The 16,135-nt window shown below is 49.4% G+C and overlaps 8 protein-coding genes across 8 annotated transcripts; 2 read left to right on the top strand and 6 right to left on the bottom strand.

Moving 5' to 3' along the window:
• Positions 1 to 402: 402 nt before the first annotated feature.
• On the top strand, positions 403 to 2,038 carry N7537_008802 (YagE family protein; the record flags this gene model as incomplete). The annotated part of the gene is made up of 2 exons (XM_056899856.1): positions 403 to 1,897; positions 1,952 to 2,038. The coding sequence occupies 2 exons, from the start codon at positions 403 to 405 to the stop codon at positions 2,026 to 2,028; spliced, it is 1,572 nt and encodes a 523-aa protein (XP_056751932.1). The 3' UTR covers positions 2,029 to 2,038.
• A 1,003-nt stretch (positions 2,039 to 3,041) lies between these two features.
• On the bottom strand, positions 3,042 to 3,841 carry N7537_008801 (uncharacterized protein; the record flags this gene model as incomplete). Its single annotated transcript, XM_056899855.1, has 2 exons — positions 3,042 to 3,350; positions 3,482 to 3,841. 2 exons carry the CDS (start codon positions 3,839 to 3,841, stop codon positions 3,042 to 3,044), a joined length of 669 nt encoding a protein of 222 aa, XP_056751931.1.
• Positions 3,842 to 4,283: 442 nt separating this feature from the next.
• Positions 4,284 to 5,433, bottom strand: N7537_008800 (putative mitochondrial phosphate transporter Pic2; the record flags this gene model as incomplete). The annotated part of the gene is made up of 5 exons (XM_056899854.1): positions 4,284 to 4,335; positions 4,393 to 4,516; positions 4,576 to 5,226; positions 5,286 to 5,291; positions 5,343 to 5,433. The coding sequence occupies 5 exons, from the start codon at positions 5,431 to 5,433 to the stop codon at positions 4,284 to 4,286; spliced, it is 924 nt and encodes a 307-aa protein (XP_056751930.1).
• Positions 5,434 to 6,400: 967 nt separating this feature from the next.
• N7537_008799 (uncharacterized protein) lies at positions 6,401 to 6,853 on the top strand (the record flags this gene model as incomplete). The annotated part of the gene is made up of 1 exon (XM_056899853.1): positions 6,401 to 6,853. The coding sequence occupies one exon, from the start codon at positions 6,401 to 6,403 to the stop codon at positions 6,851 to 6,853; it is 453 nt and encodes a 150-aa protein (XP_056751929.1).
• A 356-nt stretch (positions 6,854 to 7,209) lies between these two features.
• Positions 7,210 to 8,953, bottom strand: N7537_008798 (putative C6 transcription factor; the record flags this gene model as incomplete). The annotated part of the gene is made up of 3 exons (XM_056899852.1): positions 7,210 to 7,974; positions 8,026 to 8,769; positions 8,894 to 8,953. The coding sequence occupies 3 exons, from the start codon at positions 8,951 to 8,953 to the stop codon at positions 7,210 to 7,212; spliced, it is 1,569 nt and encodes a 522-aa protein (XP_056751928.1).
• An 833-nt stretch (positions 8,954 to 9,786) lies between these two features.
• N7537_008797 (F-box/WD repeat-containing protein) lies at positions 9,787 to 11,950 on the bottom strand (the record flags this gene model as incomplete). The annotated part of the gene is made up of 4 exons (XM_056899851.1): positions 9,787 to 9,987; positions 10,042 to 10,753; positions 10,804 to 11,444; positions 11,501 to 11,950. The coding sequence occupies 4 exons, from the start codon at positions 11,948 to 11,950 to the stop codon at positions 9,787 to 9,789; spliced, it is 2,004 nt and encodes a 667-aa protein (XP_056751927.1).
• A 1,137-nt stretch (positions 11,951 to 13,087) lies between these two features.
• N7537_008796 (Mn(2+) transporter ATX2) lies at positions 13,088 to 14,373 on the bottom strand (the record flags this gene model as incomplete). Its single annotated transcript, XM_056899850.1, has 3 exons — positions 13,088 to 13,265; positions 13,314 to 14,255; positions 14,324 to 14,373. 3 exons carry the CDS (start codon positions 14,371 to 14,373, stop codon positions 13,088 to 13,090), a joined length of 1,170 nt encoding a protein of 389 aa, XP_056751926.1.
• Positions 14,374 to 15,366: 993 nt separating this feature from the next.
• On the bottom strand, positions 15,367 to 15,865 carry N7537_008795 (uncharacterized protein; the record flags this gene model as incomplete). Its single annotated transcript, XM_056899849.1, has 2 exons — positions 15,367 to 15,797; positions 15,847 to 15,865. 2 exons carry the CDS (start codon positions 15,863 to 15,865, stop codon positions 15,367 to 15,369), a joined length of 450 nt encoding a protein of 149 aa, XP_056751925.1.
• Positions 15,866 to 16,135: the final 270 nt, after the last annotated feature.

Below are 16,135 nucleotides of genomic sequence, written 5' to 3'. Positions count from 1 at the left end.
GTCATTATTGAAAGAAGGAATTTTGTCCAAGTGTTATTCGGGTTGCATGGTGTTCGGCGGGAGTAGAACTTGATCTGCAATTCAACTGGAGGAGTTATGTATATAGGATTCAGTCAATTATGCCCAATAATGTCTGGCAATAAATTCATTCATCCAAAAAAGATATAAACATAGAAATTTCTGATATCTTTGAAATATTCAAAAAGAGTCCAAGTGAAATGATACAAAAGCGCCAAGGACCGGACCCGGACTGATTCTCAGATTATTAAGGTGGGCATCGAAAGCTTGGAAGCTTGCCAGTCCTTGACTTTTTTTCACATCACTCTTTGCTTTCCTTTTACCTCCAATCCCATTCGCCAATGGCGCTTGTTGTTTAACTCATCACCTTTCATTCTTTTTGCCATGGCGCCTGACGCAGAGAATTCTCCTCTGCTGCCGCAGCATCAGAACTCGGCCTCCAATACGTCACCACGTGCAAATCGGACGCCGCGGTCGGTATCCTTCAATCCGCTCACACAAATCAGCACCTACGGCAGCACAGCCTCTACCTCCGATCCTACATTCCGACCCTTGCAAACAGGCTCACCCCCTGTGCAGAATGTCAACGCCCAAGGAGGCCAGCCCCGTCCCGGCAGCCAGCCCATGCTCTCCGCATTGAACAGCAAGCTCCGTCGTCGCAATAGCCATGGGGCTCCCTTCAACCCCATACCGAATTCCCCACATGCTGCATCTAAGATTGGACCGCAGCGAACAACGAAAAAGGCGCAAAAACTTAAACTGCTGCCAGACCCCGTGACGGAGGAGGAAGAGGGGTCTGATGGAGATTTCCCTCGGGATGTCTATTCGCAAATCACTCGCATCAAGGACCCCGCTGCACGAAGCCATGCTGCACGACTGGGTAAAGCCGACCGCGATCGCATACCTCGAGTGACGGCTTACTGCACGGCCAATTCGTATCGACTCGAGGGCGTTATCAAGTTCCTTAAGTCGCGGAGCAAGACTCGCGGAGCCAACCCCAAGTTGTATGATGAATGCGTCTACTCTCCTTTCGATTATCAGTACGAAGAAAAGCAGAACGTACGATTATTTCAGGATCAAAATGGCAATGGACACCATGAGAGACGACCCAGTGAAAGAAGATACTCGGATAGTGCGGTGGAGGTTGAAGACAATAAGAAGACCAGAAGAGAGGATTTGATTGATCTGCACGACGAGCGCAGTCACTCAAATGATAACGAACAAGTAGTCGTCAAAGACACTCCTGATATTGACACCACAATCCACACACCTGAGGTATTCCTCTTCGACTACGGAACGGTCGTAATATGGGGAATGACGCCTGCGCAAGAATCAAGATTCTTGTCCGATATCTCCAAATTTGCGACCTCCATATTGAGCCCCGATGACACGCAGATTGAGAACTTCAATTTCTACTATGCGCGCGAGTACCAGGCTAGGATCTACAACGATTTCATCTCTCTTCGCGACCCGCGGAACAACATGGTCAAGCTAGCGATCTCTCATGCTCTGGCCCAATCGGTCAAGACTTCGCTTTTCGAAGATCTTGTGTCAGAAACAATCACCGACACTGCACCGCTACCTGCCCAGATTGCGCAAACTGGTAGCGTCAATCTCACCCGTCGGCAAATCAACATGCAGATTGGAGAGCTCTTCATTCTGCGCATCAATATTCACTTGCAAGGATCTGTCCTCGATAGCCCGGAACTTTTCTGGGCAGAGCCGCAGTTGGAACCTGTCTACCAGGCAGTCCGAAGCTACCTGGAGATGGATCAGCGTGTCAGTCTTCTGACCGAACGGTTGGATGTTATTGCCGATCTTCTTGCAGTCCTAAAGGATCAATTGACACATCGCCATGGCGAGTATCTCGAATGGATTGGTAAGTCTCCCTGCAGCTATGATTTCTAACAACGACCCATCTAACAAATATCAGTCATTGTCTTGATCGCCGCAGAGATTCTCGTGGCTGGAATCAACATCGTCGTCGATCTCTACGCTGGAGTAGACTAGAGTGACTCATCAACCATCTACGCCCATCTCGACCAATCAATTGTGCTGCGAATACTAGTTTTAATGCTATGTATTACCGGCATATTACTTATGTGCCTTGGCATACCATCCACTCGCGATTCTACATCGACAATCGCACAAGGAACGCAGTATGCTAAAGGCAAACACCCGACAGAACTCGCCCGGCATAGGATTCGAACTCACCCACCGTGTCTAATTTTCCTATACTATCCTCAACCCCTGCTACCTGTATCATCTTTCCAGACTTGTTGTGTCTTCACCTGTACATGACAGAAGACATTCATACCCAGATAATAATATCCCATTCTTGTTTCCAATAATGTGTTGTCTTTTTTTTCCCGTTGGTATTGGAGTTGACGTGGGTGTTTTCCCGTGGAACACGGAAAAACGGCGTTGGAAATCTGTACAGATGCTGTCAATCAAATCAAAATGCTATTGGCCTTTGCCAAATTACTCTGCAATATCTTTCTTTCAAATGGAACCAAGTATTCGTAGTCCGTACATTTTATCAACCGCAGATACCACTAGTACTAGCACTATTGAGACATCCCAAATACCAAACAGCGACGCTGAGCTGTACTCTCCTATAGATCCTCCTGAACATATAGAAATGCACCCATCCCATTTTCATTAGCATTCTCTCTCTTCCCTTTGCTCTGTCTCAACTCACTGCATCAACTAACAACTATAACAGAGTCTAGATGAGAGAGGCATCGAAAAACTACTAGGGAGGAGCCAGTTGCTTCAACCATGCTTTCAGCGTGAGATTTCTCAGACGAAATTCATATCAGACATAGACGCCAGGAGACCGTAGAATCAAGGCCCACCAAAAGCAAAATAAACAAAAACCTAGAAAATAGACCAGCACCGCATCCGAACCCGATGCATAAAAAAACCCACAAATAAAAGAAAACAAACAGAACAGTAGAGAGTCTCCGTCACGACTCTGCAAAGCCCAAAAAGTAAAGAAAAGAAACACAACACAACCCATCCTAAGTTTGCTCAACCTTAGCCTCCTTAGCCTCCTCCTTATCCACATCCATCGGCGTAGTCCCAGACTCAGGACCAGCCTCAGCAGCAGCAGGAGTCTGATCAGCAGAGCCACCACTACCCGTCTGCACACGGAAGGAATGGGTAAGAGACTCCTGTGTCGGAGCCGGCGCGAGACGGGGCAGGGCCGCACCAGCCGGGTCTGCAGAGTCGGGGTGTCCATCTTGAGCGGGAAGATCATCGTCCTGGCCATCCACGCCGGGGGCGTTGGACTTGCGGGAACGCTTAACGCGTAGCGGACGTTCCTCGGGCTATACAATATAAAAAACAAAACACGTTAACTTGCATCCAGCAGACAAACGGACCATTCGATGGAGAAGGGTATATAGTAAAGTTGAACCGGTCTGGAAAAGATGGTGAAGGTGAATTGTACGATACGTACTGTGCGCGGCTGCTCATCGGAGCTACCCTCAGTATCATCTTCTAGAAGTACACCAGAACCACCCTGAGCGGGATTCATCATGGCGGCGGCGCGGGCACGCAGTTCCGGGTTTGCGGCGCCGGTCTTTGCCTCGTCGGCCATGCCGGTGACTTTTGTTAGACGCTCGAGAAGCATGCAGGTTTCCAGGCGCATTTTCTGGATGTATTGGGAGCCGCGACGGTTGCGGGTGCGCATGATTTCATTTTCGGCTTCGACTTCTGCGAGGCGCTTCTTTAGTGCTATACACTTGCGTTTGTAGGCGATCTCCACGCTGGGGGGATTGGCTGGTGGGATGGAGGGGGGTTGGCGGGAGGCTTCCATTTTGGTGAAGAGGGAGGTCTGTATTTTTGTGTTAATTGGCGATGACCGGACTGGATTGTGGACACGGCCGTATTTGGTTTGGGATCCTTGGTAGGAGCTGACACAAAGCACGATGCGAAGGGGGTGATGAAATATAGAGAGGAAGAAGAAGAAGAAGGAGTAAAGGATTGGATGGCAGGCGGTAGGATATAGTATATCTAGCTTTGATTAGTCGCGCGTTAGGCGTTGGTAACGAGGGTGAGTCGATTGACTGAATGGTGACCCTACTGAGAAGTACCAAACGTCGTCGGCAACAATGCGATGATCTCCAACATTATTCTGCCCCGATATTAAAGGCGGTCTACACAATACTGTTTAGCAAATATTTATCCATTTAACTCCTATAGCTATATACAATTGCTCTAAAACCACCCCCTGTGGACCCCCTAATAATCATGACTATCTAATGACCTCCAGTGGTGGGAAGACCAAGGAACACCTTGAAAGAGTCATAACTGAAGAACGTTAGCGTCGCTGTACTACACGCAAATCAGGATGGAACGAAAACTTACATGAGCCATTGGAAACCGGTCAAGGTGCCCAGCATCACAATACGAACAGGCAGACCATTCCATAGGCCAGAGAAGCCAATGTTCCCGTAGATCCGGGACACAGCCGTCACCGCACCTTCACCGGCTACAAACGGGCGGTTAGTATGCATCAAGAACTGCAGCCGAAAGAAGGAAAAATCTCACCTTTACGATCAGCATTCAATTTGCTGACCATGACATCTGCCGGATGGCTAACAATAGCACAGAAGATTCCAGCAATGTAACCACCCAAGAAGCTAACACCAGTCTGTGCCAATTGGCCATACTCCTCCTTGGGTTTGCCCATGGTGCGGTAGATGATCTTGACCGTCTCCTCAAAGGTGGCAAACTTGGTCATGGTATAAGGGATCTGTCTGGCCCACAGAGGGTACAATCCCTTGTACAAACCACCAAAGCCCTCCTTAGCGACGATCTTGCCCCAGCCCTCGCGCATAGTGGAAGCGTATGGTGGCAACGTCGTTTGCATGCGGACTTTGATAGCTTCCATGGGACACAGGGCCATATCAGCAAAGAACTCAGCAGAGGCACTAGCACCGAGGAAGACCAGGGTGCGGTTGGACTCCGGGAACAGCTGGTTTCCGTACAAGTACTTGAAGTACTCGTACAGACCGTACTTTCCGGCACCCTGGAAAGAGTAGCCCAGGAAGGTGGGGGACCAGCCGAAGAAGACGCCGCGCAGGCCTTCTTTGGAGAAAATTGTCCGCCATGCTTGTACGTTAGAGGTGTAGATCTTTGGGTCAACCTGGCGACGGCATTTCACGAGATCGAGGGGTGTTACGGCTGTATGGGTTGGTCCTGTGTGGAATTGGGTGTCAATTGAGAGTGTCAGCTGTACATTGGAGAATTTCACTTACCACAAGCTGGATAATATTGTTAGCGCGTGCCTTGTGAGATGGGGAGCTTGGACATACCGATGATTCCACCGAAGCCGCAGCTGAGGAAGTACTTGAGTGAGTTAGGCTCGATCTTCCCAAGGGGAAGCTTGCGTTCTTGTGTAGCCATGGTGTATGTATCTGTAAATATTTGCAAGAGGGGAGAGTTGCAAGATCAATAAAAGCACAGTACCAAGTTCCAAGATTGTACCTTGGAAGAGCCTAGGCTACCTATGTCGTCAGTGGCCGGGCTAGGCTTATCTCTCCGCACTTCCCGAACCTTTGGACGGCCCAACATACTATATTCGGATACTCTACACTCTACACTCTACACTCTACACTATTTTTTGATTTAAAATTCTTTACTTTTACTATTCATTGACTCTAGATATTTTGTATTGCAAATCACTCAATATTCAGAATATTCCCTGTGATCCCATATGACGTCAATGATACTCGGCCAGCCCGGTAAGTATACAGTATACCAAAGCCGACTTAGCCGGACTTCCTGCATAATTACCTATGTACCTATGTAGTACATAGAGTGCTTTAATGCAATCAAGCTTCTCAATGAAATTATGAATCCTTATCAAAACTTACAGCTGAGAACGGTTAGCGCCTGGCTGCCTCAGTATGTCCAACTGGGCAAGGGGAATGTCAGGTCAAGGGAAGAGTGAGATGAAGCTAGTTCTCAAGGAAATAGAAACAAGAATCGAAACTTACGCTCCTTTTCTTTCTAAAAGACATGTCACACCCAGAGATAGATAGTCTTTTTGCAATGTTTAGTTTACTTGCAAGAAAGAGGGAAGAAAAAGTGAGAAGAGAAGCGAAAGGAAAGGAACGAAAAGGCAAAGGTACATTCGAACATTGTCGGATTGTCTTCACAAAGAACCAGGCTCAATGGGAGTGGGCATGTGCTAATTGCACCTTTGTAGGAGGGGGGCACAAATGTTCTTTTCGTACGTCTTCCTCTCTACTAGAATTATACGATAAAACTAACGTACGGACAGGTCCTAATCTGTTTCCGAATATGCCTTCATGGGTTACCACGGCTGTGACTGAACGTCAGCCTTCCAGTCCATTGCTTCACGCATACTATGGCGCAAAAAGGTACATCTACCGCCCGGAAGTCTGCAAAGCTGGCTACCAGTCGGAAGCGTCCTGGGGCTGTAGATCAGTCGATCGCTGTCTCAAAAGGGACTCCCGCTACCCCGGAAGATGTAGACGAAGAGCAACCCGCTAAACGCCGCAAGTCCGAGGGTGGCCCTACGAAGACCAGAGAGTGCGCCACTAAGGATGCACCTCCTAAGCTCAAGAACGGAGGGCTCCCGTTCAACGCGACCTGGTACAACTCGCCCCTTGAACACCCAAAGGTGTACGGTATGAAGGATAAAGCTTATGTACTTGATACCTACCGTGACCTTGCAGACATCATCGCGCGTGTCACCGAGGATCACGGTCGTATGAAGGCATCATTGATCAAGAAAGGATTCCTGCCTGAATCGGATGACGAGCAGTCCGAAGAGGAGAACGTGTTTCCTGTGGAGTGAACATAATCGGGAGTTCTAGTGCCTTTTTATTGATTCTGAGATATCCACTTGACTGATCGGAAGTCTACCTAGCCGTATTGTAAATGGTCTGGGTGCTGCTCTAGCGCCATTATGCCTTTGTCTATAATAGTCTTACATGATTGAAACTGTCCAAAAACGCCTTTTTTTCTTTTACCCATAAGTCATGCCAGTAGCCCATTGAGCAACTTATCAACGCCAAGTGAAATTGGCACACCTCTCACAGCGTAGCCCTCTGATCCCGCGCAACGGGCACTCCAAAGCCCACACATCAAGTTTGGTTACCAAAATTGCACGAGACCCGTGGTAAGTTTCGACAAAGAGTTTGGCCTTGCGTATCATCCTGCTCTCTGCTCTGCCTCACTGGAAAGCAATAAGGCTAATTTAATGCCCAGCGTAGACCCCACACGCGACAGCACAGTACGGATCAGATCTGCCTGCGCCGGAGTTGGCATACCGGAGGAGAGAATATACCAGAGGGGCCAGAGTAATCCACCAGCCTGCGCAGCGCGCATTTGCCGCGGGCCATCTGATTTATTCGGGCGACCGAGGGAATCGACGTCAGCCAGCGCGAAGGGGAGGCTGCGACAGACGTCTGTGGTCATTTCGCGGATGGTGGCTTTCAGAACTGGCTCGTCGAAAGCGGTCTCGGACTCTGGTTCAGAACTGCTAGTATCTCGGAGACTGGAGAATTGCTTGTTGGCCGCTTTTATGGAGGTAAGGGTAGCATTTAGATTGAGGAGAAGTTGCTGCAGCATCACGCGCACTGCGCGGTAGTAATTCCAGACCACGGCGTTGGTGATGCGGTTGTAAGTTAGGAGGGTCTCACCCTGTGCTGAGTAGACTTCTAGTGGAAGCCAGCGCTCTGGAAGGGTCTCTGTCCACTGGGAGAGTTCGATGTCGTACTCGCGGCCGGCTGTGATCCATGATTCGACGGTAGCTTGGTCTGGGGGTTTTGGTGAGGTACCCATAGATAGGAATAATTGGCAGAGCTTTGATGCGGTGAGCATGAGGCGGTCGGTTGGTTTATTGATGTCTAGCATGCCGAGGATCCAATCGATGCCGAAGCGGGGCTTGTATCCAAGTGCGAGGATTTCAATATACTATACAATGGTCAGTCTCGGGCCGATATCAGAACCTTACGGCAAACCTACCGTGTGAGCATAAGCAAAATTAAGCATATCTCGACCATGCGGATGATCAACCAGCGTACTTCCACGAAGCTTCGTCAAGAACTGAAAACCAGCCGTATGCCAGCTGAATAGCCCGTTCCGCTCACCCGAGATATCCTCATACAGCGAAAGCAAAACGACCGAAGCAAACGTCTCATCTTTAACCGCATTAATCGGCGACGACAATGCCTCCTGCAAACCTCGCAAGGCCCGGCCATAGCCCTGCCGCGCCTTGTTCATGAGAGGTGGCGCATTCTTAGCATTAGCGAGAGTCATCAGCGCCGTAGCCTCGACAGCCCAGCGCAAACAGGAAGACGGTGATTCGCCGCTCTGGCGACCGAGGTCGCGCGCGTACAGCCCGGGCACATATTCGAGATGTCCGCCATCCTCGGCATCTGCTTTTATGGTATACTGGTCAAAGAAGTAGCACAGTGCTCGTTGTTCCCAACTAGAGTCAGTGGGTGAGTATAGCGTCAGAGCAGCCTTGTCATGGTGTTTCGCATGTGAGCCTGCGCGTCGGCGGTGCGAGACGGCTGATAGAGATGAGTCCGAGGCCGAGGAGCTGTCTTGGCTGTCGGTATTGCTGTAGGCATTTATGCCGGCACTGCTTTTCACCAGTCGCTCGACTTTCCTGGTCTCGTTGCGGAAGACAGCATCCGGCCGGTATCCTGGACATGGTCGGCCATAGATAGTGCAGTTCCGGCACTCTGGGTGTGCTTCATCGCACTTGAAGGGAGGATATTTAGCATTTGGCCTTTTAACGAATGCAAATAAAACTACATATTATAGACATAATACAGGTCCATTGGCGGGGTAAATCGAAAAACCAAGATTGAAGCTCGGGACATACCTTTATCTTCCGCTTGCGACACAGGTAACATCCGGTACTTGGTTTTCCCCCATAGACCATTGTTCACCCGTGAGCAGTCGTCCGAGGAACCTACCTCTAGGACTTGCGGGTACTTCGATGGAAACCACAAAAGGGGTTGCGAGTTACAGAGAGGTCGGACTCGATCTGGGTTCCACAAAGGTCAAGTACGACCGTGTGTCATCGGTTGTAACTGGATCAACTCGACTGCCTAGTCCAAACGAAGCACATGCACATCTTAAAGGATGTGCGAATGGATTTTCTAGAGCAAGGATCCTCGTGTATTTCAGCGACCAATGTTCGCGTTAAAGCCTTTCGCGAGAAAGTTTGCCTACAAACTGAAAGACGTCAGATTCCGTTCGGGACATTCCGCAAATCGAGTAACCCGCTTAGTCATTCAACAGTAGCCCGACCTCGGGAGGCTAAAACCGACGAGTTGGACAATTGGGAATGTAAATGATATAGATTTCATCAAACTGGATGGTATATAAATCACACTCCAAGTGTTCCCAAAAAAGGTATCATGTACTCAACCACAAAACACTCCGAAATGGCCGATATGAAATAAAAACAAGGTAAAAAAAAAGATCTCACAACTCCAGTATGGCAACTTCAAGTCTGGATAGGACCCCCAAGACACAGTAACCAAACAGATTTGCAACACCAAATATGCAACCGCTTGGTGCTCTAGAAACACCTAGGGAGGAACGCCGGCAGCTCATTCTGAAGGCAAAGCACCCACTGTTGACAAAAACAAACCGCGCTCAAAAGGATGGGGAGATAAATATGACAAGAATAAATGGATATGCGTAATCGTTAGATGGCAGGATATCAAAACACGTTTGGCTCAGTTCAGACCAGTAAATGCTAAGAGATTAGGAGGAGGGCGCGTCTGGCATAAGTGCATCACTATCCGTGCCTAATGGGATCTGTGGCGGGGGACCGGAGCAGAGGGTTCGACGTCGAGTTGGAACGGCCAGCTCGCGGTCATCAACAGAACTTATGCCTGGAGTGCTCAAAGCACTCCCAATGGCTGTATCATCGTAGTCTTCTGGTGGTGGAGAGAAAGACCAGACCTGCGATATATATTAGAAAACATTTTTTTCTATCAAGCGGAACATGGCACGTACCTCCATAACCGTACGGTTAGACCGGCTCGCCATAATTACTGCTTTTTCATCCTCAAAAGCAACCCGCCAAACCGCCTCGGCCGGAGTAGAAAGCTCCCGCAACAGCTGCCCAGTCTGTAGGTTCCAAACCTTGACACGTCCATCGCTGCCACCACTAACAATGCGGGTCTTATCAAACTGAAGACTAGTGACGCTGTTATCGTGCGCCGCAAGACGGTGAATTGGCGCCATCTTGGTTAATGACCAAACACGGACAGAGCCATCGGAGCCACCTGTGACTAGCGTGTCGTCCCGCATCTGTAGCTGACCAACCAAAGATGTATGACCTTGTAAAATTGCATGGCACTGCCCAGAATGCGGGTCCCAAATCCGGACGCTAGTATCCAAACTTCCCGTCGCGATCCGCCGGCCATCAAAGGCAATAGCGTAGATCTGACTGAAATGTCCCGAAAGGGTGCGAAGACAGCGTCCTTGGGATATGCTCCATATCCGCGCAGTCGTATCATAGCTGCCCGACACGACTAGATCACCATGAATGGCTAGACACCGCACGCTGGCTTGGTGTCCGACGAGGACGTTGCGACATGTCCCTGTAGCCAGATCCCATATCCGAAGAGTGGTGTCTCTAGATCCTGAGATGGCTGTATTCCGATCCGACATCTTCAGACAACGGACGGTAGATGTGTGGCCCCGAAGGAGATGGATCCCCGCCCTACCATACGTTAGTTTTCGTTCGTGCAAGTCGTGGGGGTTCTGCCCTACCCAGTAGCCATATTCCATACTCGAACTTCGCGATCGCAGCCTCCGCTGACCAAAATGTCATCCCACGGGACCATCGCCCATACTCCCATCACATGGCCTTGAAGCGTCTTTTGGTTGTCGCCGTTGGTATCGTAAACGTGGATCTTCGCATTATCCAGTGCAACGACAATGTATTTCGGAGTGAGGTGAAGACTTGTCACCACACCTTGGTCAGGGGTGATATGGCGCTGGGTGCAGCGACCACCTTTGGTCCACGCAGACTCAACCATGTATTTTTGCTTGAACTGCGAACGGTAGGAGACGGGCCGGCTCCGACGTCTTCGGGAGAAGCTTGTCGGAGGCAACCATTCTCCAGAAAGCGTGCGGGGAAGGCCCGGTGCGCTCTCGGTGGCGTGGCCATTTGACGCGGTCAAGCGCCGCTGCAACCCGCTGAAGGTGCGTGCGCCAGAAGCCGAGTCTACCGGGTGGGCGGTGAAAGGGTCGACGAGGTCCCCTTCATCTTCCAGCACCCGCCGCACCGAGTATGCATGTTTCTCGCATAGATTTTTCCAAGTGATGTCATCATTTAGTAGTTCTCGCCAACGCCGTGAGACTTGTGAAGCTCGGGCGAGTGTCTTGGGGTCGTCGATGAAGGAGAGAACCTAAGCAGACTCAAAATTAGTACAGAAGTAGATAGAGACTCGACCAAACAGCTTACTCTTAAGCATAGCTCATTAGGAAAGACCTGGAATGGGTCTTTCCTCAATCGAGGACCGACGTAACTCGACACAAAGCTCAGCTGCTGGCTGTCGCATACGTCCAGCAGACCCTCCAGGAGTTTCTGTTTTCGGGCGTTGGATAGACTACTGAAGTGAATGCGAAGGTTTAACAAAAAGCTGGTTTCTTCGTCGTCGGTCGAGTGCCAAGTTGGTGGTCGTTGATGGGGGGTAGGGCTGGGTGCGGGTGTCGGGGGTGATGCAGGTGCTGAAGGAAGTAGGTTGGCGGGTAAAGGAGTGACGGTTGTCTTATTGCTGAGTGATCTGGATGGGGTGCTGACAAAAGTGGTGACTGGGTCGTGCGATGGTTGGTTATGACTATCTAACTGGTCTGATGTGTGCGCATTCGAACCATCTCCCACGTCGCTGAATGATGCCCGATGGGAGTCCATGGCGACAGAACAGGGGGTGGGGGGAGACCGCCACAGTCAAGTATGATCCTCCCACTTGTCCGGTTTGTATTTATTGGTGTGACGCACAGAAACTCCAATAGTTCACGGCCAGCATATAGTTATAAGCGAGTCGGGAGACGGGAGTATTGAAGTTCGGGGGTATGAGGAGAGGCTGGCGAACGGCCGAGGGAAGAAGAGAGAGGTGAGACCAATAATCCTCCGAAGGTATCTAGGCCGCCCTTTTTTTTCTTTTTTTTTTTCGAATATATCACTTTTTTTTCTGATTCTTTTCATTCAAAATCAGAGTTCGAAATCAACTTCCAATGAAAAAAAGGCGATGAGGAAAAGGGACATTTGAAGCGGAGGTGTCGTGATTCCTGACAAAGCATGGTCTCCCCGGGACTAATCAGATGGAGAATTATATGGATCTTATGCATCCGGCACAGATCATCTCTTTTTCTCTACATCTTTTTTTGCCTTCTGATTTGCCTGGTATTTCCTTTTGGGGGTTCATGGCAAAGGAGGCAACGGGGAGGCGTCGAGAACGTAAACCTAAAGGTGGTTTGGTCCAGGACCAGGTCATTGATCTCTAGAGCTGAATATCGTGGACTGTAAAAGGCAACCTGGTATTCACGATGCTCACGATGCTCACGATGCTCACGATGCTCACGATACTCACGATACTCACGACAACATAGACCCAAGGCTTTGGATTGGCATGCGGCTATCGGAGTTGGACCATGGAACTTGTGAACAACGGAATGATTCAGACTGACGAAACTGACGAAACTTGTCATCACCGACATTCTGAAAAGATAAACTACCCCCTGGGGGAGTCAAACATCGGGGGGCCTGTCAGGCTTTAAATAGGGCACACTTTAAACAGGGCACAGTGACGCTACGTCGATGTGATCGTGAGATAGTGAAATACCATGCAATTATGACCAATATAACACCCAACAGTTATACAAGGAAATCTATTCAAACATATTCTCCCTTTCTCAATTTATCTCAGCTACAGCAACCCATCTCCAAACCATATCTTCCTATGGGTATAAAGCCCTCCAAAATCTAGTTGAAAAGCCAAAATGCAACAGCACTATGGCGTAACCCTGAGGAATACACGACGGTACTTGGTTAGTGAGCATGTCCAATCTGCAAGAATAACGGCAAGACCATGCCCAAAACAGATGCAATCAAGTCTCTCATGGACTTGTCCGATCCATTCTGGTCTCGGTCACCATATCCGTTGATAGGAAGTTCGCGCGGGGACGAGCCGGGGCCGTTTTCTTGCATGGTGTGCATCGCAACATACCTACATAGATTAATAAAATGTCAATATACTCCGCGAAAGAAGACTCACAAAAAGGTACCACCGGAGAAAAGCAGTAGCATTCCAGTGCGCCAGTGAGTGCCTGCCTCATCGGCGCTGGAAGATCCCATCATCTGTACAAAGAGGAAAGTGGCCAAGGCACCGAAAGGAGCCGCGAGACTGAAGACTAGCAAATGCGCTCTCGCGGTGCGACTTGACAGCCCTTGCTTGAGCAGGATGGATGTCAATCCGAAAGATGCAGGAGCCTTGTGCACCATGATCGCCAAGAAGATAATAAAACTGAGCCCGGCATCCGAGCTAGAAGCACCTAAAGCAATACCATCGGCCGCGGCATGGATCACGAGGCCGGTCGTGGTCGCAAAACTGTGGCCACGCCTGGACGCGTGGTTCGCATCAAGGAGTCCACCATCACGCGATGGGGAGGAACCCCGCCGCAACCCGGACCCAAGGTTATCCAAAGAGATATGGTAAGGTGTCCGATCATTCTTAGTGGGAGCAGCAAATTCGGGCAGTTTATCGACGAGATACATCAAAATGAAACCACTGACGAGGGCGATTCCGACCCACGCATGCGGCGAACTCTCCTCCTCTCCATGAGTTGTTTCCTTGCCCGTTGTTTCACCTGCCGAATCCTCGCTTCGAACATAAAGTGTTTGCGACTTAAAGGGTTGGTCTCTTTCCGAGAGAAGACCCGGGACAGGGGCATCGGATGGTAGGTTTGAGACGCTGTCTCCGTTGGGGCCAAAAGTGGCTGCGACGGCCGGGGTTTGATGTTGCCATTCGATAGCGGTCGCCCGTGTATTGTGTTGCTTGCGAGTGAGGGAGTTTGCGCTGTAGAGGGTTTCAATGCCCTCGGGGATAATGACGATCAACGATGTCCCCACTAGAACGCCCATACCAATGGACGATATTAAGCGGAGCTGAGAGGGGGACAGTGTAAAAGCTAAAGGTAATGAGCCGACGACAAAGGATCTGCCAATAATTCGGAGCATTAGCTTGAATCCAATTGAACCTTGGGTTTCTAAACACAGGTAGCTCACGTAATTGCCATCACAATGCTCAGGGCGAGCAGAGTGAAAAGTCCCTCCATGATGATCTCGCAGTTCACTCTATAGACTTTCTATCATGGTGAGGGGAATTGGAGAGAGGGTCCAGAGGGAGTCTGAAGATGGTTGCGTAAGAGGCCAAGGTGGTGGAAGGATCCAGGTCGGGGGACCCACGTAGCTCAGGTACCGCTTTCAAACATGCTAGGGTGAAGTATGCAGGACAACATATGGACATTTAAAAGGCATTCTATTTGATAAGGCCCTTGAAAGGTATATGCATATAGGGCTTAAGGCTGATTCTAGAACGTGTTATCAAACATTTATGTCCGTTCCCTACCTATCTGGCCATACCGGACTATACAGGGCCGAATGCAACCATCCTTGGTTGAATCGATATTTTTTGTATTTGTTCCTATTCTCCTATTATTTTGTCTCTATACTATTACTCTACTTTACTTTATGCCTATAGTCATGAAATATCGAGTTATATCTTTAACATTATGAACTGTTGAAGCCACGCAAGCCACCGTCGGCCTCGTTTGCACATTGATACTCCATGCTGACGCAAAGAACACAGCAGTCGCCCATGCTCCACTAGAAGATGCAAAGATCACAGATCACAGATCAAAGGTTGATCCACCCCGTGGTGCTCATAGCATCCCGATTTCCGAGCCACGACTACTGTGCGCGCCCTTTGGCAGTTGAAAGCCCAAGTACGGCAAGTATCTTGCCGGGTGCCAGTAGACAAAAAGGGCAACACAGGGATAGATACACAGGGCGTCAAAGACATATAAGGGCCACTCATGTGTGCTCAAATATCCCTTTGTGCCTTCGGTGAATTCCACAAGTCGATACATAGACCGAACCTGGTACAAGTCAACGAGTGAACAACGAGTAAACAGCGACTGAAGGTGAAGAACTGACAAGGATCAATATCGTAGTGAGATTAACAATTCGCTGCAGAGTAGGCCAGTTCTTGTCCTTGACAATGCCACCAATAGTGTACTCCTTCTCTCCAACATTCTCATATCTCTCACTCAGAGACCCAGTGAAGCGCTTGGAAGTGAAGTTGAAACGGACAGCTGCGACTGCAAACATGCCAAGGCAACAAGCTGGATGATAACACCTATTTGGGCAACATGTTTTCCCGTGTTGAGCTTGTTTCTCGCATCCTTATCTGTGGCATCGACTGCAGAGATCATCACCGCACCGCCAAGCTGGAGGAGCAGAGCAATGATATCACACCCGACGAAGATCGGTGTAATGAATCGGGGAGGTACCCAGCATAGTCGAAGTGTGCGTGCCTCTTGGGGGACAATAAGGAATAAAATACGACCGAAGATGATGTAGCAACACGCTGCCATGAGGACTGGTGCAAGGATGACGAGGGAAAATTGAAGCACGTAAACGGGTCTCTCCAATGTGTTTTGGACCGAGACGCATCGGCCAATGTAGCCAACTGCTTCCACTGAGCTGTGGGTTAGCTTGAGTGAATGACAGACCAAATTCGTACGTACTGGCTGCTGATATCACCATAATGCTCCAGACCCAGGCCCTGTACCGAATCCATTGAATTGTCGTCAACAGAAAAGCAATGGTGTACAAGACAGCAGCAACACTGCCAGGGATGGGTTATAAAGATAAAATGGAGTTGTCATCTCGCTGCTCGCACGTTTAATGAGAGACATTGTAGATGTTTGATCCAGACACCCACGTCTGGAATGCTTGGAAGTGAAATCTTCTATCTCTTAATGGGTTCTCTTTGAAAGAACTGTAAGAGTTTTGTAGGAGAGCAACTAAGTCGAA

Source organism: Penicillium hordei (assembly GCF_028827395.1).
Source record: "Penicillium hordei strain IBT 12815 chromosome Unknown utg000004l_segment0_segment0, whole genome shotgun sequence".
NCBI classification, from domain to species: domain Eukaryota; kingdom Fungi; phylum Ascomycota; class Eurotiomycetes; order Eurotiales; family Aspergillaceae; genus Penicillium; species Penicillium hordei.
This window is presented reverse-complemented; position numbering and strand designations above follow the sequence as displayed.